This window comes from Dunckerocampus dactyliophorus, chromosome 10, assembly GCF_027744805.1.
Source record: "Dunckerocampus dactyliophorus isolate RoL2022-P2 chromosome 10, RoL_Ddac_1.1, whole genome shotgun sequence".
Lineage (NCBI taxonomy): Eukaryota > Metazoa > Chordata > Actinopteri > Syngnathiformes > Syngnathidae > Dunckerocampus > Dunckerocampus dactyliophorus.
This window is the reverse complement of record NC_072828.1, coordinates 18,819,914-18,846,141: the sequence shown is the minus strand read 5'-3', so window position 1 is coordinate 18,846,141 and position 26,228 is coordinate 18,819,914. Positions and strand designations below refer to the sequence as shown.

Below are 26,228 nucleotides of genomic sequence, written 5' to 3'. Positions count from 1 at the left end.
CAGCATGGCTTGGCAAGCTCCACATTTATACTGCCATGTCATGCCGTTTCTGACACTCTCAGCCCCCGCCTGCTGTGATGTTTCACCGTCTCTTCTTGCCCGCTCAGCTTCTAGAACCTGTAGCTCATCCTCCGTATATTCACGCTCAAAAATATGAGGATCTGGATCGTCATTTGTCCCAAAGTAGTCTGCGGCGGCTCTCACGAAATCTGCCATAGCAACACAGAATACCCTCTCTATGCTGTTGTTGTTGTCAGAAGTAGCATTAGTCGCTATGCACTCTGTGAAATCAACGTGCAGTGGAAAGAAGTTTCGGTGATGCCTAAAATGACCAAACTACTGTAAGTATTACATGTTATCATGAATGTGCCTATTACTACATGGTTACAGTATGGAAGGTAAATTATTGGAGGGTTTTTTGGAGGACTTTTTAGATGGAATATGTGAATCCCAATTGCACTCTTTCTCAGTGAAAGACTGCCAGCATGAGGCAGCTATCTAGAATGCACAGAAAAGGGAAAGGCATGTGCGTTCTTGTCTTATAGGTTTGTGGATGATGGCCAAAATTCACAAAAAAGCGTAGTTTTCCTTTAAATGTGACTTCACCAAAGCTCTGGAAGGATTTTATTGCAAATTATGTATTTTCCAAGATGCTTGGGGACTGTTGGATGAAATCAGTACATTACACAAAACTTTCAATAAAAAAAAAAAAAAAAAAAAAAAAAAACATTGGTGGAAGTATACACATGCACACACAGGATTTGTTTATCCTGAGTGTAATGTACTGATTTGAGCCACCCTTTCTCAAGGATCTTGAAACAAACATAATTTAGATTCCGTAAATTCTGCAGTATAAGACGATACTTCTTTCTTAAACTTTGAACCCTGCGGCTTATACAGCGATGCGGCTAATTTATGGCTACAGCAAATTCTAATCTCCTGAAATGTCCTTTACTTCAGAACTACTACTAATTGTTTAAATACTGTGCCACCTACAAGGCAGTGAGGCCCTGATCGCTCTTTCTTTGGCAAGAGCCAATCACAAGCTATCAGTGCACTTACAACAAGCTTGTCAATCCATTGGAGGTCAGTGGAAATCAAATCACTATATACCAGTATAACAACATAGAAGTCTGACTCAGTGTCATCTTTCAAAGAACTTTACTAACAGCACTAATTCATCACACAGCAACTTAATACTCAAAAGGTGTATGTACAAATATACAAGCATGCCTCAATATGAGTTTAAAGTACAAAAAATAAAAGTTTTTTAAGTTTTCCCATGAGGCATTGTGTCTAAGCAACACAGTCATTGGGGCGCTGCAATGACATCAGCTTCTCTCTGGGCTTTGGTCTCCAGGTCCACTGGCTCCCTCTGGTGGACAGCGGCAACATTGCAGCCCCATTTTCTATGCTTTCTATGCTTTAAAATGTTTTTTTTTCATATTAAAGTTGTATTGATACATGTTTCTATATTTCTGAGGTATAAAGTATGGGTGTTATTTGCTGTGTGATGAGTTTAATTTTGTTTGTAAGATGAAACCGGGAGTCAGACTGTTATATTGAGTAATAACCTCCTGCAATTTCCAATGAGTTGACAAGCTTGTGAGTTTTTTCACTGCTCATGTCAAGTAAAGCGCTGACTGGTCCTCACGGACATTTGCGGGCCACAATATGCCACTTAATGATGTGGACACGTGTGGCTTATACACTGGTACGGCTTATATAAAATGCAACTCCAAACCCTCCACTTGCCAGTTCGATCCCCTTCCCACAGCTCTGGTAAAAGCCTGCCTTCTTTCTCTTCTCCCTCTTATCTCCACCATCATCCACTCCTCACTAACCTCTGGAATTGTTCCCTCTTCATTCAAAACTGCAGCTGTCACCCCGTTACTAAAAAAAAAAAAAGGTTAAGACCCCAACGTCTACAGTAACCTTTGCCCCATTTCAAACCTCCCATTCATCTCCAAAATATTGGAAAAAAACGTCGCCTCCCATCTCCACGCCCATCTAACCCAAAATGCCCTCTATGAATAGTTCCAATCTGGCTTCCGTCCCCAACACAGTACTAAAACCGCACTCTTCAAGATCACCAACGACCTCATGGCAGCAGATTCCGGCCTACTTACCGTCCTCATCCTCCTCGATCTCAGTGCAGCCTTCGACACGATCTCTCCCTCCATCCTCCTCAATAGACTTCCCTCTCTCGGCATCAGCCACACCCCCCTCAGCTGATTTCATTCTTATCTCTCAGGCTGCACTCAGTTCATCCAGCTCAAGTCCCACAGATCCCAGTCCTCCCCTGTTACTACAGGCGAGCCTCAAGGCTCTGTCCTAGGACCCCTCCTTTTTATCATCTACCTTCTCCTTCTTGGCGGTATCTTCCGTAAATACAACATCAATTCCCATTGCTTTGCGGATGACACCCAACTGTATCTCTCGAGTAAACCAAATTTCATCCTTCCTCCCGCCTCCCTTACCACCTGCTTAACTGAAATGAAATCCTGGCTCGCCTCAAATTTCCTTAAACTCAACTGCGAAAAAACAGTCCTTCTGGTTGGCTCTAAATCTACACTATCCAAAGTTGACAGTTTCAACCTCAGCATCGACAACACCATGGTCTCACCCGCCACTCAGGTTAAGAGTCTGGGTGTCATCGTCGATAGTGTGCTGTCAATCCATTCCCACATCAACAACATTACCCAGTCTGCATACTTCCAACTACGCAACATCAATCGCTTACGCACCTCCCTAAGCCAACATACTACCTCTATTCTAACTACTCTCTCCTTGTCGGCTTCCCTTACAAATCCCTCTGTAAGCTTCAAATGGTCCAGAATTCATCCGCCCGCATCATCACCAGAACCCCTTCTTTTCATCACATCACCGCCATCCTGCAGCACCTCTATTGGCTCCCTGTCACATCTAAAATTTAATTCAAAATCCTGCTGTATACATTCAAAGCCATCCACAAGCTCCCCCTGTTCCCCCCACCTCTCTGGTTTCCTCAATGTTGCCACCTCCTCTCGCTCCCTCAGATCCTCCTCCTCCGTCCACCTCACCGTCCCAACTGCTCGCGTCAGCACCATGGGTTGCAGAGCTTTCAGCCGCTCTGCTCCCAAACTTTGGATTTCTCTCCCACTGGACATCCGCAACATCGACTCTCTTCAAATCCACACTCAAAACCAACTTATTCAGGACATTTTTTTTGTGCCCTGCTTTTAACTGGGTCTATGTACAGTGTCCTTGGGTTCCTTTAAAGGCACTTAAAAATAAAACTATTATTTTTTTTTCACTATTATTATTATTATTATATAAGAACAAATCTGTTTTTTCCTAAAAAAAATTAGTGGGTGCGGCTTATACACCGGAATTTACGGTAATTTAAAGATAAAGCTAATTAAGCAACATTTTCATGATCATATGTAATGCTTACATTAGCAATACATATAAGTTCCTACTGATGCAAACATTTGCAATTCATGCAAGCAATTAAAAAACATTATTTGATAGACACGTCGACACGTCTGCAAACGGCATGCAGGCAATTAAAAAACATGGTTTGATAGACACGTCGACACACCTGCAGTATGAAATTTAAAGTGACTCATCTGAGTTAATTGTACCTTACATTCAAGCCCATGCAGTAGATACATAATGTGTATAATAAATAAATATGTGAAAGAGGTCACACATTACATTTTCATTTTGCATCTTGCTTTGTGCTTCATATGAAGGACAGTCAAGAAGTAGAGCAGAAAAGGTAAAGGTTGCAGAGAACAAATTACCGTAGACAGAACAAATGTGTCAGACTGTTACAGTTGAATGGTGACATAAATTCTAGTATTAGTTTATTTCTCAAATGTAGCCCATGAGACCTTCCCACTAATTAAGTTGTTATTCTATCAAAATAGCAGCTCACTGCTAGATATAATAGCTCTTCAAGTACAATGAGCATTAGCACATTAGTTAAACCACAGGGGAGCATGCAGGTGCTCTGAAAAGGGGTTAGGTGAGTATATTACAGCTGACTCCTCCAGTGCTGCTTCTCAAGTCTATGAATATTTTTATTGATGTTCTCGGTCGTTTGTACTCTGAATTTTTCCTCAGAGGGTTGAGCTAACTCTTTTGAGCTAATTCTTAAGCATCCTAGTAACCATGTTGTACAGAACTGTCATATGATGTTTTATTCAAGATTAGAAAATGATGTGCATGATTGAATTTTAAAGATTTAAGATTAGGATTACCATACATTCAACTTTTTGTTGGCAATTATTTCTGCATTTTGTCTTGCTGAAGGCAACTTGCCTGATGTTTTATCTCCCATCTGTGATAAAACAATTGAAAACTGGTAGGCATCTTCAAAAATACAGATAAAGTAACTGGATAGATGTTCTGCAAGTGCATCATATGTACCTAAAATACTAAAATACTAACAAGTAGGCCTGAGCATTATATTGATTTTATTGATTCATTTGAGGTTTTTGCTGCAGACGATTGAAAAAAATAATTTAATTAATTTAATTGTGTTTTTCTCCTCTTACTATGACACGCCTTTTGTCCCAAGAAGGTTGCTTAGCCCCCCAGCTTTCCCCCCATCCCCCATTTCCTGAACAGAGATGCACGCACAGCAATAACATGGCTACCGCTCATGAGAGCGAGAAGTTTGTTCCCAAGAAAGGAAAGATAGGAATATTATTGTCCGGGGTTTGGAACTGGTTTGGGTTTGCGGCAAAAAAAACCTGCCAAAAATTTGTCTAAAACCCATTGCTAAAAAGGCAGCAGCACAAAGAACTTATTCCTGCATCTAAAACAGAGGCATCCGGCCTCCAGAGTGCATCGCCAGAGCTGCATCCTGAAGGGGTCAGGCGTATGTGAGCTGGAAGGTGCTTGTCACTGACGTTCTTCCACAGAGGAAGGGGCCGGCATGTTTCTTTTTTTTTTTTTTTTTTTTGCAGAAGCAGCTATAGCAGTATTTATATACTTTTGAATTAGTACTGTCATTTGTACCTTTAAACAGCAGGGAAAAAAAGATTACGATTCAGAGGCCTGCGACACGATGATAAAATTTGCATCTTGTGATCAATAGTTTGTCAGTTTTTTCATGCATGATTATTGACATTTATGAATCGATTAATAATCGTCAATGTCCGCATTGCGATGCATCTAAGAATTGATTATTTCCCCCACCCCTATTGTCTATATGTGCCCTGCGATTGAATGGCGACCAGTGCAGGGTGTACCCCGCCTCTTGCCCGAAGTCAGCTGGGATAGGCTTCAGCACACCCCCGCAACCCTAATTTGGATAAGCGGCATACAAAATGTATGGATGGATGGTCGCCCAGCCCTGCTAAAAAGCTAGCGCTAAATTATCAGCCTGGCTTTTATTGTCAAAACCAGAAAAGAGACACTTATTTGGTTGTGCCATGAACACATTTGATTTGGGTAATGCGTGTAATTTAGTTGAATAATTAATGTAGTAAACTTTAGTCATTAACTGAATTTTTAAATTATTTAGTTGAAGTCATGATAGCATGAAAGTGTGTTTTTGGAGACAGATTACACTTTTTGTGTTATACACTGAAAGGTATGAATATGGATGCGACAATAGTCCAAAACAGGTCCAGGATAGAGCTGGCAGATCAGCAGAGCAGCTCCAAAGAGGGGACCAGGCAGACAGGGAACGAGTAAGGGGCAGGCAAATTACGATGTCAGAAGCCGACAAATTCTGCATTTACCGGGACAGAAAGGAGGGAGATCAGTCAGTTAAGTAACATTATCGTCACATCACACAAATACGTCTCTGTCTATACTTGTGGTACCTGCATGGATGGAAATCGAAATAGTTTCCAGTGTTTCAATTCTTTAGAATTATTTGCCAGCTTTGCAAATTATTTATTCCATTATCCGTTATCCATTCCAGTGGGCAGGAATGAAGTCGTCACGCAATGTTGCAGCCAGCAGGACAGACATGGCGCACAAACGCTCAAAAGTTTGGTAACATTTCAAGAGAAAGGGTGACAACAGGGTAACTTGCAATACTTGCAAAGTGGATATTGCATCAAAGGATGGAAATGTTACCAATATGCAGAAACATTTGCACACACAGCATGCGATAACTGAATGAATGTCATTTCTTCGATCCGTGTGTGCAGGCGTCCTCCACCTTGTCTGAGAGAGTGTTCTCCACAGCTGGAGACACAAAAGTCCAGAAAGCAAATATGCTTATTTTTCGGCAAAATAATTGGCAATTCTTCATCGTTGATGGTTGCAGAATTGCACAAGGAACACTTCCATTCGACTAGACTTGATTGTATTTGTCACTGGCTGACATGCTTTTATTTTTTTGTGCCCAGCTCATCTATCCTTTTAAAAAGGATAATTTTAATGTCTTATCTAAATGTTGAACATATTACTGGAAATTCTTGTGTAATTGCCATAGAATAGTTGATGTTGTTGTTGTGTTTGTGTTTTGTGAAAACAGAAGAATACTTTATTATTATTTTATATTTATTTTCAAAACAAATTATTTTTTTCTGGGCCCCCCCTGGTTCCCCATCAATGAGCCCTTGGCTGTGGGCCTCTTAAGTCCTCACTGTTGGGTTTGTAAGGTCTTCTTTTCCAAATAAGAATCTATAAGAGAATTGATAAAGAACTAAAGGGTTAAGCAGAATCAAAAGGAATTGTAAAAATATTATCAATTCCCATCCCTAGGTACCTGTATTGCTTTAATTGTTCCCACGGTTTTAATCTGTAAATAGAAAAGGAACATTATGAACTTGGATTAAATGTATCAAATCGAACAACTTTTTGGCGGTGACACCAAAAGTAGAAGGGATCAAAGTGATGTAGGTGCAATGAAAATGATAATGACTTAGCCGTTTGTAAATCAGCTTTAGTAAAACCTATTTGATTTCCTTTTCTACCTGCAGGACAAACTATTTGGCCTATCAGTACTATGAGATAAGACAGTGCTAGCTTATCAAAGTCAATGATAACTGAAGAAAACGGACAACAGTGGGGATTTGTGAATTCTCTTTCTATACCTGCTCTCTCTCCCCTCACTCTCTCCTGTTCACGCCCTCCCGGCGTATTCGTCTTGTTGCACAGGACGTGCTGTGGCTTTGAATAGTGCTTTCACACTGCAGTGTGTAACTCAAGAGACACGGTGTCCCTTTTGAAGAGGTCATTTTATGTTGTACGGCATGAAACCTGGGGAAGATGAATCACATCACGAGACGTATGTGAGCAAGATATTACTCTAAGACTGATTACACAATTAGAAAAAAGGTCAATATGTAGCCTATATCCATTTTGTATTACTACTGTATGATGGTATGTCTGTTAAGCATTGTTTCGATATTACTCAATATCATATTTTACCAAATTATATTGCTGAAAATTTAAGTGACAGGTTTGTAGATTTCTCCTACCCTTGCACTTTAATTTCTGTGCAGTGTTTTATACCCTATTGGATTTACAATTTCTTTCATTGTAACATATGGGTGGTTGAGTTTTCTTCATCACTCCTGGTTTAATGTGAGCTACACTCTTTCAAAAGGCCACACTTGTACCATCGATCATCACTAGCCAAGGTAGAGCATCCTGTTACTGATTAGAGTTTTAGAGTAGAGGCTGGATATCAGTTTACAGAACTATAAAAGTTTTAGAACACTCCAATTTCTCTGGCAGAAATGTTTAAGTGTGAAAGTAGTCTGTCTGTCTGTCTTCCATCTGTATGTTCAAGCAACCTACATAACATTGCATTTTACAGTTTCAGGCCATAAATAAACTGTCATGAATTTTTTATGTATGTCAAACCATTGTTACGGATTGCATCTGAGATCATCTCGCATATGACTTGAGAAAATGACAACAGAAAACCCAACCAATACACAATTTATGTACACAGTTTGTAAGTCACTAATATGTTGGTCAGTTGTGGCACCACAGTAAAAGGTATTTTCTTTATAGTCTTCAAACCTGGACAGATCAAACATATTAGTTTGTCACAGCCAGAAAACACTGTGTTTCCTGTCACTGATGCACTCAATTTAAGTAGTGTGTAATGTCTTGTGCATACAGTAGGTCTGTCATTATGGGGCTATTATAATAATAGGAAAACGTTTGTCAGCTTTGTATTGGGACAACAAATCTGTCTCATGACATACATTACATCATTTCATATAATTACGCTTTTTGTCTTTTTTCCATGTTGTAATCCCCCCCACCACCAGTTTGCAGTAAATGCAGTGTCACAATAAATTATACTTTTTAGTTTCACTTACTGAGCCAATAATTTACTGATAAAGTATCGTTGTACAGAAGGGATGCAAACATAAATTTGCTTCTTATACTACACTACTTTAAACTTTGTGAATGACACCAACTCTTACATTTCAGGACACTGTGGCATTTTCTGCATTCATTCAATATAAAACCTTGGCTAGTACTTCAGTTAAGTGATCAATCAATCTAATATTTGCTACTAGAAAATCTGCTCAATCAATACTGTAAAATTTGATGTTGATTTGTTTTTATATTCAGGGAGTTTGGGAGATGGAAGGTAAACAATTTGGCTGCAGAAAGAAGAGATTTCTCAGACTCTCCGTTGCCTTTAACATCCGAGTTCATCAGGAATATTCGACTCCTCGGCCGCAGGCCCACCACCCAGATGATCACTGACAACCTGATTAGGAAGTATGGTACTCACTTCCTGTTATCAGCTACACTTGGAGGTAAACATATATGTTGAATTAATTGATTTTGTTATCATTTGCAGTATTTACATTTCTTTTGTGGTATACACTATAGGTGGTCCTTGGGTCACAAATGAGTTTCGTTCCTATGACGCATTGTAAGTCGAATTTTAGTGTAAGTCGGAAATCATACCTGACTTAAAGTGCTCATGACACCAAAAAAGTTTGAAAAAAGCAATACAAAATTTTAAGTATTCAAAGATTCGTAAAATATATCTAATGGAAAAAAAAATGTGGATTTACTTAGTGCCACCTTGGCCGGTTTTCCACGGTCGAACTTCATCTATTGTGTTTTCACTCGCAGATCCCGGTCTGAGTCGAGGAAAGATAGTCGGGACAGCTGATGGTAGAAGCACCCTCCGGTAATACACATTCAGTCCCAAACTTTCCTTTTTCTGAGGCACATTATCGAAACAACTGTCCTTCGAAATGTGTCGAACATAATACTGAAGAATCTGACGCAGCAAATGGTGTCTTTTGGAAATGTGAACAGGCTCACTCAGTCTGCTCAGAAAACTGCAAATTGACAAAAAAAATGTACCACGACAAAATGAAACCAATGTATTCCGTGCGTACTTCCGAGAAGGAGGTTTCCAGAAGTCACGTCACTTTTTCTTCTTCTCCAGTCTCTGACAGGATTGTTTTTCAGTGGCAAAAAAATTAAAAAGGTTGAATATGTCAACATTTGCGCACACTTTAAACAAGGGAAATATGTTATTTTTGCCGTCCGAAATAACATGATTAACGTGTTTTGGTGTCATGACCACTTTAAGTCACTCATGCTGTACACAGAACACATGAAGGACATCAATAATAATAAAAACATAATAAAAACACTAAATCGAAAAATGAAACGAAACAGTAAAACTGCTTTATCATCACCACCAGCAGCCTCACCTTAAGGTTATACAAATTAGCAAAAGCCTCAAATCGCATAAAGCACACCTTACTGGCTATAAACATTTTGCCTTTCACCTTCTTCTCCCTTTTTGTTTTTTAAGGTTTCAAATTGTCATGGGCCGGTTGCCAGTTTCAAGGTATACCACGGTATGAAAAAGTCACAGTTTGAAAATCACAAAAAATTTTCATCATAACGTTCCTGTATATGAGAGAACGTAGGGGTCCAGGCGGCCACAACGTGAAAATATTTTGTTGTGTTATTCCTCGCAGTGGGAACTGGGTTTCGATGTGCTGAAACCGTGTGGGCTGTGTGACAAAAGTCAGGTGCAACTTAACTGTCATGACATAGATAACGTCAACGTTAGGTGCCAAGTTAGCATCGAGCGGCGCCAGTATAATGACTAGACGTGTGCCTTCATAGAGCATGTCTAGTGTATTTAGTGTGGATTTCACCTGGCTTTGCAGCTATCAAGCTAATGTGTAAGCACAAAACGCTATATCAGTACATTTTTGACATGCTGACGTAAATTACATAACCTGGTAACTCGTAAATGTCACTGTTTAATAGCTTGTAGTGTAAACAAAATACACTAATGTTGAATTATTTCGTGAATAATTTTCATAATTCCTTCAAAAGGGATGAACACGTATCGTCACTGAACCCGTACAGTTGCGCGCTGTTTTCACCGTTGTCGGTCGACATTACTCACATCTCAACAAATGTGGAGATGTGGTTCAGAACAACACAGAAGTGGAGGAGAAGTGGTACAAACCGTTTACTCGCCACCGAACAACAAGCAACAACCACTAAGCAACAGTTGCAACAACAATCACATGACCCGTACACGGAAGATAAACTTGGTGAATGTCTTAACTGTAAACTATTCAATATTTAAACACAAGTAAATTAATAAAAACTCACACAATCCAACAAATCCCAATTGTGGACAAGTTGGGACCTGCATATTCACCGCTCCAGTCCCACCCTCTTCCATCTCTCTTCTATCAGGGCTTCTATGAAATAATAATGTAACGTTACATGAAAAACAACAACAAAAAAATGTTGTGACCTTGAGTCACTGAATGATTGGATTTATTTGCATTTTGCTTTGTTTTGTTTTGTTTTTTACTAAGAAATTATTTATGGTGTTGTGACTTGAATTGCAGGATTAGCAAAGAGTAGATTGCCTTTTATTTATTTATTTAGAAAGATTATATTATATTGTAACAGCTCAAGAGGAAAAAAAAAATCTTCTTTTCAACATATATATATACATATATATATATATATATATATGCAACAGAGGCTCTGGAAGCTTTTGCAAAGTAGAAACACTTGTCAATTACTTTAGACTTCACTCTTGGCTTGAACATGGTTACCATTGTTAGTGGCCGCATATACAATGCAGCGCGACTAGCCGCCTGAGCTCTCTGGCTCCTGGCCAATACTTAGTGGTATGAAATGAGGAGAGTGAGGAGTTTGTATTGGATTGCTGCCAGATATACAGTATATGTCTGTGTGGTGCTCAATGGATGGTGTCTGCATTCCAAAAACAGATGGACACATTAAATTAATAAATAAATGTGATATTAAGTAGGTGCCGTTCAACAACAGAGGCAGAATTGGGGGGGGGGGGGGGAAGAAAAACGGAAGCATTAACACTGCATTATGATTTAAAACATGATGTGCAGGGGCTTGAGGGCACACAAAGTAAAGTCAATTCTACAGGTGCTGCATTCTGTGCTCAAGAACTACTCAAGTCCATGGCATAGGGAGAAATATGTTGTACTTATCCAGGTTTTTTTTCAAATTTGTGTCACTGCTGGCTACTTTTGTGCTTTTACCCCATATTTATGTTCATTTACGCATCTTCTCTGGAATTCAGCAAATGGTGGTTGTTAAAGTTATGCTTAATCATATAATGAAGATTAATTACAGTCAGTTTAAAGAAAACGACAACAACAAAAGTGTTGCCCATTTAAATGATCATTTTTTCTTTTTGTGCAGGAGAAGAAGCCTTGACAATATTTGTTGACAAGCGAAAACTCAGCAAAAAAGGAGAGGTGAGCGATTACTTGGGTAATTCAACCACTGTCACTCTGGAGGCTCTACACCAGCTGGCTGCCTCATACTTCATCGACAGGGAGAGCACCCTGCGCAAACTGCATCACGTCCAGATCGCCTCAACTGCCATCAAGGTAAGACTATTTTACTCCGGACATTAGCAACAATTACGGGGCTGTGACTCATTAAGAAAATCAGCATATCAATATGTTCAGGGCAGGACGTTCATCACACAAAAATAATTGTTCAAGCTCTGACCTTGTGGAGCTGCATCATTGGAGATTTCATTTCATGTTTCATGGCGAGTCATCAAAATCTGATGCAATGCCACTCCCACATAGTTGGAGAAAACCTCAAAAAGGTCAGCAATTCAGATGGTCCCATTTGTCTAGTATAAGAAAGTTCAGATTTGGTAGTAATAGGGTGAAATCCAGAGGAAGAGTTCATTCCGGCATGAATCCTAGAAATCCTCAAAATGGTTACTTCAAACTAAAATTGCACACTTTCTGTGCATATTCAGCATGTTTTTTTTCTAGGTCTTCTCATGCGAGACATGCCTACCACACGAGAGTGTGGAAGAGTGTAGTGAAACCGTTTTTTGTTGGGTTTTTTTGTGCTGGGAGGGGCACACTTGAGAAACCCACCGTATTACTCAGGTTTGGATTCTTACTTGCTATATAAATTTTGGGTGACATCTGATCAACTGTATGGCCTTCTTTGCCACAATGCCCCATTGACTCCCTTATGGTAAAAAGTTGACAATTTGCTTTGCCTTTACAGTACGCTTTATATTACTGGAGCCCACGCACCAAGCAATACCATTGCAGATGCCCCCTTGAAATTTCTTTGTTTCTTTTGTTTTTGTATTTCTTTTTTTTAGACTTCGGCCAAATGAATGACCAAATGCTTGACCAAATATATTGTGCGAGAGGTTGAAGACACTCACATGTCAGTTTTGTTGAGTCACAACCACACATAGTGGTAGCAGGAAGTGAAAAACAAAAAATTACAGATTTTGCAAAAACCTGGTTCTCCTGGGGGGAATTTCCGGATGTGTTCAAAATCCGTACTAGATAATACACTCAACAAAAATATAAACGCAACACTTGTTTTTGCTCCCATTTTTCAAGAGCTGAACTCAAAGACATCAAACTTTGTCTATGTATACAACAGGTCTATCTCGTTCAAATATTGTTCACAGGTACATGTTCGTGAGCATTCATAAGTCATCCACCGAGCAGGTGTGGCATACCAAGATGCTGATTAGACAGCGTTATTGCGCAATTCCTAGAAGCTGAAAACATCCCAGTTCTTGCATGATCAGCATACTCACTGAACATGCCACCCACCCATTGAGCATATAAAAATATAAATGAAAAATGAAAAGAAACTAACGAGGCCTCTGCAATGCTATTGCTCTGTGCGTGTGCCCTAATAATGTAAAGTGAACTGCATAAAAGCAAAGTTTTAAGTAACATTTTAAATGCTTGTTTATGTGTAAAGATATTAGTATCTGCTTGCTCAAATTTTTGTATGTAATTAATGTTCATAATAATTCATACATTTTTGTCTTATAGTTATTATTAGAGTATAATAATAATATTTCTTACTGATCCTGTGTGTAACGCAACTGTGAAGTTAATCGTTTAGAACAGCTGTCCTGAGTTGGCGGACGGTGTCCAGGCCCTGGACCTAGCAGCTGTACAGAACAAGACTCTCTTCACAAATGCACTCATCTCATTTTGCATAGCTTTTCTGACACTTTAGGATGCTTTGTTCGAAACACTTTACAAATTGTGGTTTGTATTGTATCTTCACCTATGTGCAATAGGACAAGAATGAGAATAGCAATACCATATGCTTGGTTCATCTCTATTCAATGAATGATGACTGTCTCGAATTGAAAGTGTTTACAGAATACATGATTCTGCTAATATAAGATCACAGAGGCATCTTACTGTCATCTGGAGCTACGTGGAAACTAACCAGAGAAAAGTCTCATGTAACCTCTTTTTTGACTGAAAGAATTGCACCCATTGCTTGATTGAGAAATCATATAATGCGTCTTGCTGTATCCTATCCTCATGCTACTGATGTTGTCGGCATTTGTTAACAAGAGAATGGAAGTTCAGTGTCTGGCCGTGATTTACTTTAGAAATGGAGAGAGACAAAGATGAGCAGTGAAAGAAGCATGCTGGTTTTTGCAATTACGTTTCTTCTGAACAATTACTTTAATGGCAGCTTTAAGAATGACAGGATGAAGATGGCACTTTTTATCAGTGTGCTCATGATAAGATTTAATCTCCAGCAGCACACTGAGTCAGCAGGAAGCACTGATGAGCACATATGGTGAAGGGAAGATAAATGAATCTTGTGAAACAGTGCCGGTGACAGGTTGGTGCCACCGGTTGTCACCTTCAGGTAGCACAGCGCAATTAGGGTGACGGAGGAGAGGGTGACCCTCCTTTCGGCCTTTTTCATTCCGCAGAACACAGACACATTGAGCGTGTGATGTGTTGGCTGCTGTAGTGGAACCTGAATCAGCCTTCTTGTAGAATGTATATCAGTGCTGTGTCTGTACTTTGTTAGAGAAGGTCGGATCTCTTTTACTGCTTGCTTGGTGGGCACGTCTGAGGAGCAGAAACCGATGCTTTGTCTAGAACAGGGGTCACCAACGTGGTGCCTGCGGGCACCAGGAAGCCCCCCACGACCACATGAGGCGCCCGCAAGCCTGCTTTTCATTCAGGTTTTCAGTTAATAATGAAAGAAAAGTAGAAAGAAATGCATTCTGAAATACAAAATGTGAGTTGTGGACACCGGCATTTTGTTCATGTTCTGGTAAAACAAGCATATTCGCTTTGTTTAGGTTTAAAATAAGCTCTGAAAATAAATGTTACAAAAATGAGTAGCTCTTGGCCATTTTCATTTTGTAAAAGTAGCTCACACAAGGAAAAACGTTGGTGACCCCTGGTCTAGAATGTATTCATTTTTGTAGCTACAATAGATGGAGAAATGCAGAAAGAGTGCATCTTCAAGCAGGGATGTCAAATTCCTGCCCTGGAGGGCCGATACAGTGCAGGTTTTCTTTCCAGCCAGTCACTAAAGCAGGTGATTTTAATGATCAACATCTCCTTCAGTTTGAGGGAAGGAGCTCATCAATTACATCACCTGCTGGAGAAACTGGTTGGAGAGAAAACTTGCAGTGCCTCGGACCTCCATGACACGCGCTCTGAAGGCAGTCATCTGGCGTAACTGACAGGCGCGCAGTGCAAAGAGCATACGAGACAGCGATTCACCTCCATCACTTTTAGAAACGAGTGAAAGGGGAATAATTCCCTCACTCTTGTATGTCATTTCCACGGGGCAGTGACCCACACAGTAGCAGAACAGATCCCTCTAAGCGTTCTCTGCATACATTTAAAATCAAAGATGAGGAAGGAAGGAGAGAGGCGAAGCACAGCCCCCCTGCTGTCAGCATGCAAAGGTGAAATTGAAGCTCATTTTGCAAGAAATGCCCACATTACTGATATGGTGCACCGAAAGATGACTGTGAAATATGGGATCTTGAAAAGAAGCCACAATGCCGAACAGAAACTTTTTTTTTTTCAGAAGAAAAATAACTTCAGCTCTCTAACAGCAGCTAGTATACATAATATTCTTGTTATGATTTGACATGTCCTTTGCCTTAATGGAGTGAGATCCACCCACCTGACATGGGCTGCATTTGCCGATACATTTGGTGATACAAGACAAAATGTTTGAACGAGACAGCAGGATTTCACTGTTTTATATAGTCATTTTGTGTTTTGAGACTCAGATGTACTCAGCTGATGGCAAAGAAATACACATTAAAAGATTTCACTTAGAGATTGTTGTCTAGACTATAACAGCAAGTAGACAAATGTAATGTAAACTTTATTTTCCTGTGCAGTTTGGCATGAGTGGAAACACAGGGAGGAAAAATATATTTCGGACAAAATAAACAAATTCATGAACATAGCATTTTAACCCATTATTGTCTGACAATCATACTCACGTGTTTCATTGCTTTATTGATTGTCTTACATCTTACATCAGGTGAATTTCCCTGCTGTAGGATTAATAAAGTACTACTACTACTACTACTACTACATGCTTGGTGTCAATCCTCTTTAGTGGCATTGACGAGCATTCAGCAGCTGAAGTTTTACATGCAGTTTAAAAAACACAATTGTATAGGCTTTTGCTTTGTTTGGCCATAACCTAAATGTGCTAACCTTTAACTGTAACTGAAGAATAGAACAGTCAGAGTCTACAGGCTAGATTAAACTAGCATGATACAGGGAAAAATGTAGCACAAAAAGAGCGTCGGAAAAAATGGCAAGAGGCTACAAGCTATAGAGCTCAAAAATATGAGGACAGGCAAAACCACAAGGCAGGTTGCCAGACGGCAATAATTACATACAGCACCATGAGGTGAAGAAGAGCTGCAGGGAACATCAGAATCGGCAGGGACATGAGGAAACACTCGACAACCAAGAACGATCTAACATCTTCCTGTCGCAGTCTCCCACACTAAATCGGGTGCTGATTAATGATAGACAGCAGGTGTGACTCGTGGCTCCATGCGGCACCAGAAACAGGGGTTAGTAAAAGGAAACACAAAACACAACCGGTAGAAGGGGAAAACACAAACTTAAAGACATCATGGCAACATTGAGCGTGATACACTCTACCTTTGGGAAGACATTAGGAAATACAAAGTCATACAAAAATGAATACAGTCATCCCTTGTTTATCGTGGTTAATTGGTTCCACACCCGACGGCAATAGGTGAATTTCCACAAATTAATTATTTAGAAATAAAATATTTTCATAGTTAAGGCATAGAATACGACTTTTACGACCTTCTAGATACAGTTTTTAATATTATTAGAGCCCTCTAGACATACAATAACACCCCTACAGTCACCTTTACACCCATATTGTAGATATAATCAGAGAAAATTACCCATTTAAGACATAAATAAGACATAAATAAGTGTGTGTGTTTCAATAAATGTCTTCCAGACGTGGACAGGAAGTGACGTCGGCGAGTCAGAGTTGAGTTTTAGCTGGATTACGGCCAAAACAGTACTAGTGTTATTACGATTGATGATGATGATGACGTTGACTATTATTGTTATTATTGTGCCTGTTGTGATATAATTAAACCCAGCAATAATTCTTGACAGCAACCAAGTTTGGTGCTTGTTGCTAGTGACCCCTGGTGGCCAGTGTAGACTACAGTTCATCAACGTCCTTTAATCCTTTAAACTGTATTTAAATTCATTCAGCCTTTTTTATACTAAATCCGGGTCATGAATACATAAAATTTGCTTAATATGCATATTTTTGAGTAATAATAGGCTGTAGTCAACCATGAAACAGTGGTAATTTATTAATGAATTTATATTGGAAAAAAACATAATAGAGTGAGGGCACAATGTTCAAACCACAAAGTGGGGAGGGACTATACAGCATAATTACTACATTCAAATGAATGTTGATACTGCTCTGGCTGTCTATCCAAAATACAGTCATCTATAAAATAATACGAAAATATATTGAAATATTAGTATGTCACATAATCAAAGTAGATTGCCTGAAGGAAATATTAAATCATTGCTTCATTTAACATGATACAGTTAAAAAAAGTGCCCTATCAATATGTTGAACACTGTTAAAATAAATGTGAATTCATGGATGTTTCTGCATCATGATAGAAGAATACACATTACGAAATCATCAGTCAATCGTGTGACCTTTTCTCCAAACATAACTGAAGCACTCTGTGGGGTGGATCCATACCTCTTGAACAACCTTGAAGTGTTGAGAAACGAATTTAAGCGAATTTAATAAATACATGCATACATATACATTTTAAAACGTTGTAACATGGAGCAAATCACGTATCCATAATCTGGCTATTTGGCTTGTGCGTTTAATTTTTAAATTCTAAGTTATAGCCATAGATGTAGTTAGTAGTTACTTTCGCAAAAGAGTAATTGCTAATTCCTAATTATTTACCAGTGAAAGTAATTATTGTGTTACTTGTTTAAAAAACCTTTGAATATCTGCACTAACCATAATGCTAATGGAACGATCTGCTTGTGTTTTGTGTTGATTTTTTTTAGTGCCAATGTCCGTGAATGGACCACATTTGATGGTGGGGAATGAGGAAGTGACGTGTGGGTGTGGAGAGGATGTGGAAGTTGTAGATACGTTGTAGAACACACTATGCTGCTAGGAGTTAATTAGATTACCCATTACTGGAATTTCTTACATCGTTACAACACTGGAACTAACAGTATGTTATTGTCACCATATTTGCTTTTCCATTTTTCAATAATTTAGTTTTTCTTACTGCACTGCTCTTCCTCTTTGGAAATGTTCAGACTACTTTAAAGGAAAACTACACTTTTTTTTTTTATTTTGCCCATCATCCACAATCCCCATGAGACATGAACACACATCTTTCCTTTTTCTAGGCGTTCTAAAGAGAGGAAAAACAGCTAGCACAAGGCAGCTAACAATGCACAAATGGGGAGTCACCTACTTTGCCTACAACACCCTCTAAAAAACCTTCCAAAAAAACGCTAACAATGTTCCTTTTACATAAAGTGTTCTGCATACTAACCAAGCTACAGCAGTTGTTATTGTAGGAGCTAATACCGAATAACTACTTTTCTGCGTAGTGACAGCGCCTCGCTCACAGCAACTCATTCACAGCATCTCAGGCCACTACCGAGAGGGAATGTTACCTACTGGAGCTGTTGCGTTGCCTGTGATTTTGGAAAAGTTAACGCGAGGTTATAAATCATGCCTTGCATGCGTATAGTAGAAGGTTGTAAGAATGCAGTGGATGCTGGCTCTCAGCCCGACAACATCACTAGGAAGACTCAGCTAGAGATACTCGTTTGCTCTCAGCATTTTTTACCTGAGGACTATGCTGAATTTACCAGCTCAACGGGGAGCACAAGTCTTGTGCTGAAAGATACAGCCATCCCATTTGTCGGCGTCCCAGTGAAAGCGGACATTGTAAGTGACTGTTTTATTATGGTCTTATTTTGTCCATTTACAAACATTTAGCACTAGTGTTAAATGATAACACTACAAGGTCACAGCATGTATATATAAATGTTGGAGGTTTTTTATTATACGGCTTTATAAGTGGAATAGGTGAATCCCCAGTACATGCATTATTAGCTGCCTCATGCTAGCAGTTTTTCAATATTGAAAACGCACAGAAAAGAGACAAGTGTGTTCTTGTCTCGCATCAGGATTGTGAATAATGGGCAAAATTCCCATAAAAAGCAGTTTTCCTTAAAGCATGGTATCACTTTGATGATCTCATTTAGCAATGTGCTGAGCGACAGTGGCTTTTGCATTTTTAATTTTTAAAAATTTTCACTGTCTCTTTAAAATAACAATACGGTGGAACCTCTGTTTTCGTCATTAATTCCTTCCAAATGGTCAGATGAAAACCTGAACGTACAAAAACCAAGGCAATTTTCCCATAGAAAATAATGTAAAGCAAATGAATCTGTTCCAGACACCAAAAAAATTAGCAAAAAATAAATTTTGTCAACAAGAATCATAGTGTTACTTTCAGAAAACAATGCAAAACAACTCTAAATGATGACTGTGTGGAACTTATTGTTGTTGCAGACTTTAAGATCGAATTCAATAGTGTTTCTCACCTTCTTTGTCAAATTGCTGGCAAAATGCAGTGAGTCAGTAACGCACAGGGTGATTCATTTGATTTCACAGAACAATACAGTATAGGACACCACAAACTAGTTTGTTAAGTACAATATTTTACGAAAACCAAGAAAGAGTCTGAAAACTAAGACAAAATTTTAATGAAAATTTTAGACAAAAACCTAATCATACTGGGGCGTATGAAAACTGAAGGTTGACGGTATGTTATAGTCACTGTATTATTTTTTTCAATTTTTAATAACTAAAATATTTTAATTTCTGCACTTGTCTTGCAGTGATTTAAATAAATAGCCAGACTACTTTAAGCACGGTAGCACTTTAATTATCTCATTCAACCATTTGCCCAATAATGTTGCAGCATGCATTATTAATCCCTTACTTTTATTATGATAAAAGCTGCTTTGCAAACCGGAAATTGAATGCTTCGCTCATCAGTCAGTGTTTTGCCATACGCCGTATCGTATAGCTTATCAAATAATACCTGTTTCAAATATTCACGTGTTGTGAATGCTAGTGTTGTATCTAATTTCCTGACATTCATGTCAGCATTAAACTCTATCATGAGGGACGCAGGGGATTTATGATGTGATTGAAATATTATTGGAAAAGAATTGCAGACAAATTAAACTTTTCTCACAAATCCTGTCCCTGTTCATGTGTATTTGTTCTGAACAATTTTGGACCATGCTTTGATGATTAGGAGGCCCTATACAGTGCTCTTTTTCTCTGCAACCCATTTGACTTCCATTGCTCTTCCACAATTTATGCTGGTTACAGATCGACTGACCCTCATTGTTTTAACTCATCCATCTGTCATTTTACACCAACTGGGCCCCGACAAGCATGATCAGGACAAGTGGCTGAACAAAGTATGCTGTCTCGCAACCACAAAGAAAGAATAATGAGAATCAGTTAGGTGCTACCCACCATGACACAAGCAAGACAAAAAAACAAAGCTCTCCTCTTGTAAATGAAGTGAAAGAGGCGGCTGTGCTGAAGCTGCTCTGTGCCAAAGTTCAGCTGAAACATCCACAATAAGTGATTAAGACAAAAAAAGGTGTGCATTATTATTACTATGTGTATTAACTTTGAAAAATAACAGCAACACATCTCTCATGCATACATTTTGCTGAGTAAACCATCTTATGCTTTACATCAAACATATGGTAATAGACAATGTATTTAAACTGAACACACAATGGGGAGCTACTGTATTAATGTCACACATACTCATTCTTCACTGTGAGATTCCATAAAGTCACATTTTTTTCATTGATATATTTGCACCTTATTGATGTGTACTTTGTCAGTTAACAAGATGAATGCAAGACTCAAACTTTTAATACCCAGCATATATGTTTGCCATGGAAGCTTTCCTCTAGCAAAAACCTTATTGTAGGAAACACACATTTTACATAATTGCTCAAATATTTGGTTACCAATGCGTGTTCCTTGTAGAAAAGATTGAAATCAGTGTTTAACTTGTTTGTTAATAGAACAAAAATGTGGGTAAACTTAGTGTTGATGTTTTTGGGGATTTTTGTCTCCCAGGTGACAGAAACTCGCACAGGTCCGCTTGGATGCAGTAACTATGACAACCTTGACTCTGTTAGCTCTGTACTGGTTCAGAGCCCTGAAAACAAGGTCCAGCTGCAAGGTTAGTTTTGTTTCAAATTTTTTTATGAACATATATATATACAGTATACAGTATATATATATATACTGTATATATAGGGCCAACATGGCCTATAGCGACTTATAACCTGCCTCACCAAATGGAATCTCCTATATTATAGCGACCAAAGTGATTAGTTTTACGGATCAATCCATAGCTAGAGCACAGAAAGGTATTATTAATAACACCAGTGCCTGGTTGCCAGGGCAATCGCCCAAGACTGTAAGACCAGAAACGGCAACCTGGGCACTTCCTGGGTTGATGACAAGATAGCCTACGGCTCAAAGACACAGACATGTATACTGGAGTGCATAAACAGGAAGCTAGGGACCTTCATGAAGAAATCAACGAGGCTGTGGAAGACAACACTGGAGGTCAACCCAAAGGCAGTTGCACAGATGAGGATCAAATGTGGCATATTTCAAGGAGATGTTCTGCTCCTCTACTGTTTCTACGTATTCCTGGACTCCTCCAGTAAGATTATAACCACTGGCTTTGGGTATTGGTTCCAAATTGGAACAACGATCAGCCACTTCCACTAGATGGAATGACATCAAGCTGTATGCCAAGAACAAGTGTGACATTGACTCCCTGATTCACCTCATAAGGATATACAGCAATGACACTGTAAAGTCATTCAGACTAGATAAGTGTGGGTGAATGCTATCTAGATGAAGAAAGATGCTCACAATTGAAGGGTTGAACTGCCTGAAGGCAAAATGACAGATGTGCAGGATTGCCCCAAATACTTTTTTGTGGTGTCACTTCCTGTGTGGATGGACTGAAAGAAGCTTTGCATCAATCTCAAAGTTTTGGCACTATTTTGGCACTTTTCCTGCCCACAGATCTTAACTATAATTACAGATCTGTTTACTGACACCACTATAGCTTGTACCGTCTAAAAAAAACGTTGAGTGCGGACAATCGTTAACAAGGCAAGCTAATTGTTGCTAACGTCTGATCTTCAAAGGTGTTGATTACCAATGTTAGTAATGCCTAGAAAAAGGGCTTCCATTTCTGGCCCCGCAACTACAGAGGAAGACATGGGAGGAAGCCAGGAACCAGGTACACTACAGGAGATAATTGTGATGTTGAATCATATAAGGAAGGAGCTAAACAGCAAAAATGAAAAATGTAAAAATTATGCAAATGTGACTATGGAAAGTGGAATATTGTGTCAACAAGTAAAAGTTATGGTTTGAATGAATTATCACTAATTGACATGGGGTATTCCTGCAAATGTGACCATCCGCTGTTCCTTCATGTAACTTTATTAAGCATGTCTGAAACAAGTAAACATACCATACCATACCCGGGGATTCCTCAAGCAAATGGCATAAAGCGGCAGCTCGGAGGTCAGGCACAGCCAAATACCTACAGAGGGTGTTGCAGATACTGAAGAGTCAGCTGAACGGCAAGAATAAGATCTAGACCATTAACGCCTATGCCATACCAGTAATCAGATAATTGAAGAGTTGGCTGACATCGGAAAAAAAAATACCAGTGGCTGGAAAAGACTGGTCTGAAAGATAGCACAGAAGCACTAATCACGGCAACACAAGAACAGGCTCAAAACACAAGATCAATAAAAGCCGGGCTCGACCGCATCAGACACGACCCGAGTTGCAGGCTGTGCAAAGAAGCCCCAGAGACAGGGTGTAAGTTGCTGGCAGGCAAGTCATGCATGGAGCTGCATAACCAGGTTGCAGGCTTAGTGTACTGGAACATCTGTACCCAATAGCTATCTACTGGAAGCTCCGTATTCAAGATGGCAGACACCGAAGAAGCTAGTTGAGAACAACCAGGCCAAGATACTGTGGGACTTCTAACCTTACATAGTGGTGGTAGATAAACATCAGAAGGTAGAAGGCGATGGATGTAGCAATCCCAAGTGATAGCAAGATCAGGAAAAAGGACCATAAAGGGCTGAAGGAACACCTAGAGTATGTGGGTTTTGTGGGTAACAGTGGTGCCAATAGTTGGATGGTTCGAGAAGCTCTTGCGCAGAACTCTCAAGCTCCAAGGCCTCACATAGAGAACCCAAGCGTTAAATAATGATTTATTTTTTAAATATACTGTATAAACAGACATTTGTGCGTATTTGCAGAAGAGGATATTCAGAGGTACTTGGAATCACTGACTGAAAATGTCAACAAGAATAGCCAACAAGTTGGTGGATCTAAATGTAGGGAATACAGTCATCCCTTATTTAGCGCAGTTAATTTGGTTTCTGACCCAATCGTGATAAGTGATAAGTAGGATTTCATGTTAATACATTTAATATTTATGTAGTTAGAGCATAGAAAACCTGTCAAAATAATTTTTTTTACCATTATTACAGCCCTGTAGACATGAAATAACACCCCTATAGTCACCTTTACACTTGTAGTACCCATTATAGTCAAATAAGCCATCTTAGACATAAATGACGAACAAGTTGGCAGTTAGTACAGCACCGTGCTTCCTGGTGGCTGTAGTCTCATCAATTTAATGCTACTGACACCTGGAGACCAGTGTAGAATACTACTCTACTGCCACTGATTTCAATCGCTTTATTAAACAAGGAGAGAACACATGCAGTGAACATTCACACTGGAGCTGCTGTCAGCCACTCTCTAAACTGCTAACCTGCAGCTAGCACTCAGCTAACAGTCAACTCGAACCAGACGTCAAACACGTCAGCGGCCTTCTTAAAAGCGCAGACAAGTCACAGTTATTGTATTGCACTTCATATCACATCTTTTGGATGTTGATTTGTATTTTCGTTCATTTTGCCATTTTTATGCTTGATAACGTTTAATTTAGGCTATGAATATGTACAATGTGCTTAAATATAGACATGTTTAAAAATAATATTAACCATATTCAACCACGAAACAGCGATCTTTAATTAATTAATTATTTTTTGAAAAAAGGTGATAGAATGAGGGCGGGATATTCAAACCGCTATGGCGCAAGGGATGACTATAATTTATTATTATGGTGGTACTAGTTTACTCTAGTAACTGTGCAGCATCTTACTAAAATCTGTTTATAAAACATGTTTCTTTACAACGTCCACTATAATTGTATGGTAACTACAGATGACGGAACCATTTTATAGATTCCATTGGTTTCAGTCAAAACTGCACTGCCACCAGGCTTAAGTGTCCATTCGTCCATTTTCAGTAATGCTGTGGACTGTGAAAGAACGCTGTGGTATACAACGAGAACTCACAGAAGTATTGAGTGACTTTCAGTGTCATTGAGCATTGCACTAAACCAAGGTTGGTTTCACACAGGTTTGCAAGTAATCCTTCCAGGCTACTTGAGAGAAGGTTTTGTGCAAGCTGCTCTCAGCTACATAGCCTGTAATGGTGAAGGGGAATTTGTCTGCAAGGATAATGACTGCTGGTGCAGCTGTGACGCCAAGTTCCCAGAATGCAACTGTCCATATATGGACATCCAAGCCATGGAGGAGAGTCTGGAGAGAATCACAGAGACATGGGGGCAGCTTTACAAAGATTTTGAGGAATCAGGTAGGAATATCCCCATGAGGATAATCAATTCTCGCCTCCTCATGCAATATAGCCTTCATATTCATGCCTTGCTGTGAACACTTGCAGGGAAATCAAACTTCCACCATATAAATTATTCATATGAAAGGGACAGAATATGAATTGATAAGTGTTGTACCGTCAGTGTCATATTTTTCATCTTATGTTCGTCCCTGCTCTTCAACAAAGGTGAACTAGAAGTAGTTGTGAAACTTTTGTCTTGGTGAAATTTATGCATAAACAAATTCAAAACACGACAGAACCAGACTAAAAAACAAAACAACATCCACAGCTTTTGCCTCAAGTAGTTTACAGTATGTTAGGAGGAGATTAATCATCCATAAAACCCATTTATTGCTTGTCTAAATGTTAATATTGCTGTGGAAACATTGTTTGAATGGAGGCTCTTAGAATAATGTTTGGTTATTATTGCTGTGCTCGGTCATCCAGCCAAGGTGATTATTACGCAGGCAAAATCAAATGGGTGTCATTTTTGTCACCCCTCATCTGAAATATCGCTAAGTGCAATTACTTTTAAAGTTTATGTTTTAATAGTTGGGAGTAAAGAGAGGTCAGGCGCATGCCCAGAATACACACATCCAAGGTGTCATTATGTCATGCAGCAAGGGCTGTCAGTGATTTCCATATTCCTATCTAATCACTAGAAGAGCTCAGGTAGTGTTCAACGGCTGAGAATGAAAGCAATGACTGCTACCCTGCACCTAAGCTCTTGTTTAAAAAAATCACTTTGTCACAAGCAAAGACTGTGGTAATCAAGTGTATTACAAGTCAGGATTACACATAGAACTGTGGTTGGCTTTCAAAAAGTTGGAAAACATAAATACATAGAAATTGTTTGAGTGGCATCCAGTGTGTCATTTTCAGGGTCCAGCTTTGACAGATTAATTTAAGAGATGTGGAATAGTAGGGCTTAATACACTGTTCCAGTTGGTCCTGTAATTGTTGGATTGATGTCAGTCCAGTCAAGTTATTCCACACACAACTCATCCAACCAGGCCTCAAGAGACATTGCTTTGTAGACTGGACCATATTTACAGGAGAACAGAGAAAAGCCCTCCCCAAAAGACTCCCTTTGGAAACATGGAATTGTTGAAAATGTCTGAAAATCGACATGTTTCATTCAGAGTGATTTGTTCAACTAAAAAAAGGTCTGTCCCGAGATCGACATTATGCTTGTTTTGTTGTTGCAGATGAATTCAAGGCATTTTATGCAAGGCTGCCCCAAACCCATTTCCTGAACATGTCCACGATCCAACACTTGTGGTCACTTGACAACTTGTTCCACGGGAGATATGAGCAGCTGGAGAACAGCATGCGGGTCCTTGCCAAGCATGCTGAGAGAGTCATCTTCAAGCTCTTTAGTTTAAGTAAACGATGCCACCAACAGCCACAAGTTCGCCTACCGAGAGAGAAGTGAGCAAAATCATTGAGCACATACTGGCTGCTTTATTTTCCCCACAATTCTCTCTTCAGTATGTTTTTCTTAAGCTTATCTATTTTTATTGTTTTGGTTTGTACTTTTTTCTATT

General features: G+C 39.2%; 1 protein-coding gene across 4 annotated transcripts in view; it reads left to right on the top strand.

Annotated features, from left to right (window-relative positions):
• brinp3a.2 (bone morphogenetic protein/retinoic acid inducible neural-specific 3a, tandem duplicate 2) overlaps nt 1-26,228 on the top strand; it is a 52,431-nt gene that overhangs the window by 21,267 nt on the left and 4,936 nt on the right. Inside the window, exons 3-8 of one of the 4 annotated variants that reach the window (XM_054789943.1) lie at nt 8,404-8,457; nt 8,548-8,738; nt 11,668-11,858; nt 21,019-21,124; nt 24,424-24,660; nt 25,890-26,112. In XM_054789943.1, coding sequence (XP_054645918.1) covers nt 8,404-8,457; nt 8,548-8,738; nt 11,668-11,858; nt 21,019-21,124; nt 24,424-24,660; nt 25,890-26,112 — 1,002 coding nt within the window. Of the gene's footprint in view, nt 1-8,403; nt 8,458-8,547; nt 8,739-9,063; nt 9,122-11,667; nt 11,859-21,018; nt 21,125-24,423; nt 24,661-25,889; nt 26,113-26,228 lie in introns of those variants that run through there. The other 3 variants (XM_054789947.1, XM_054789946.1, XM_054789945.1) reach the window with 3 other exon arrangements.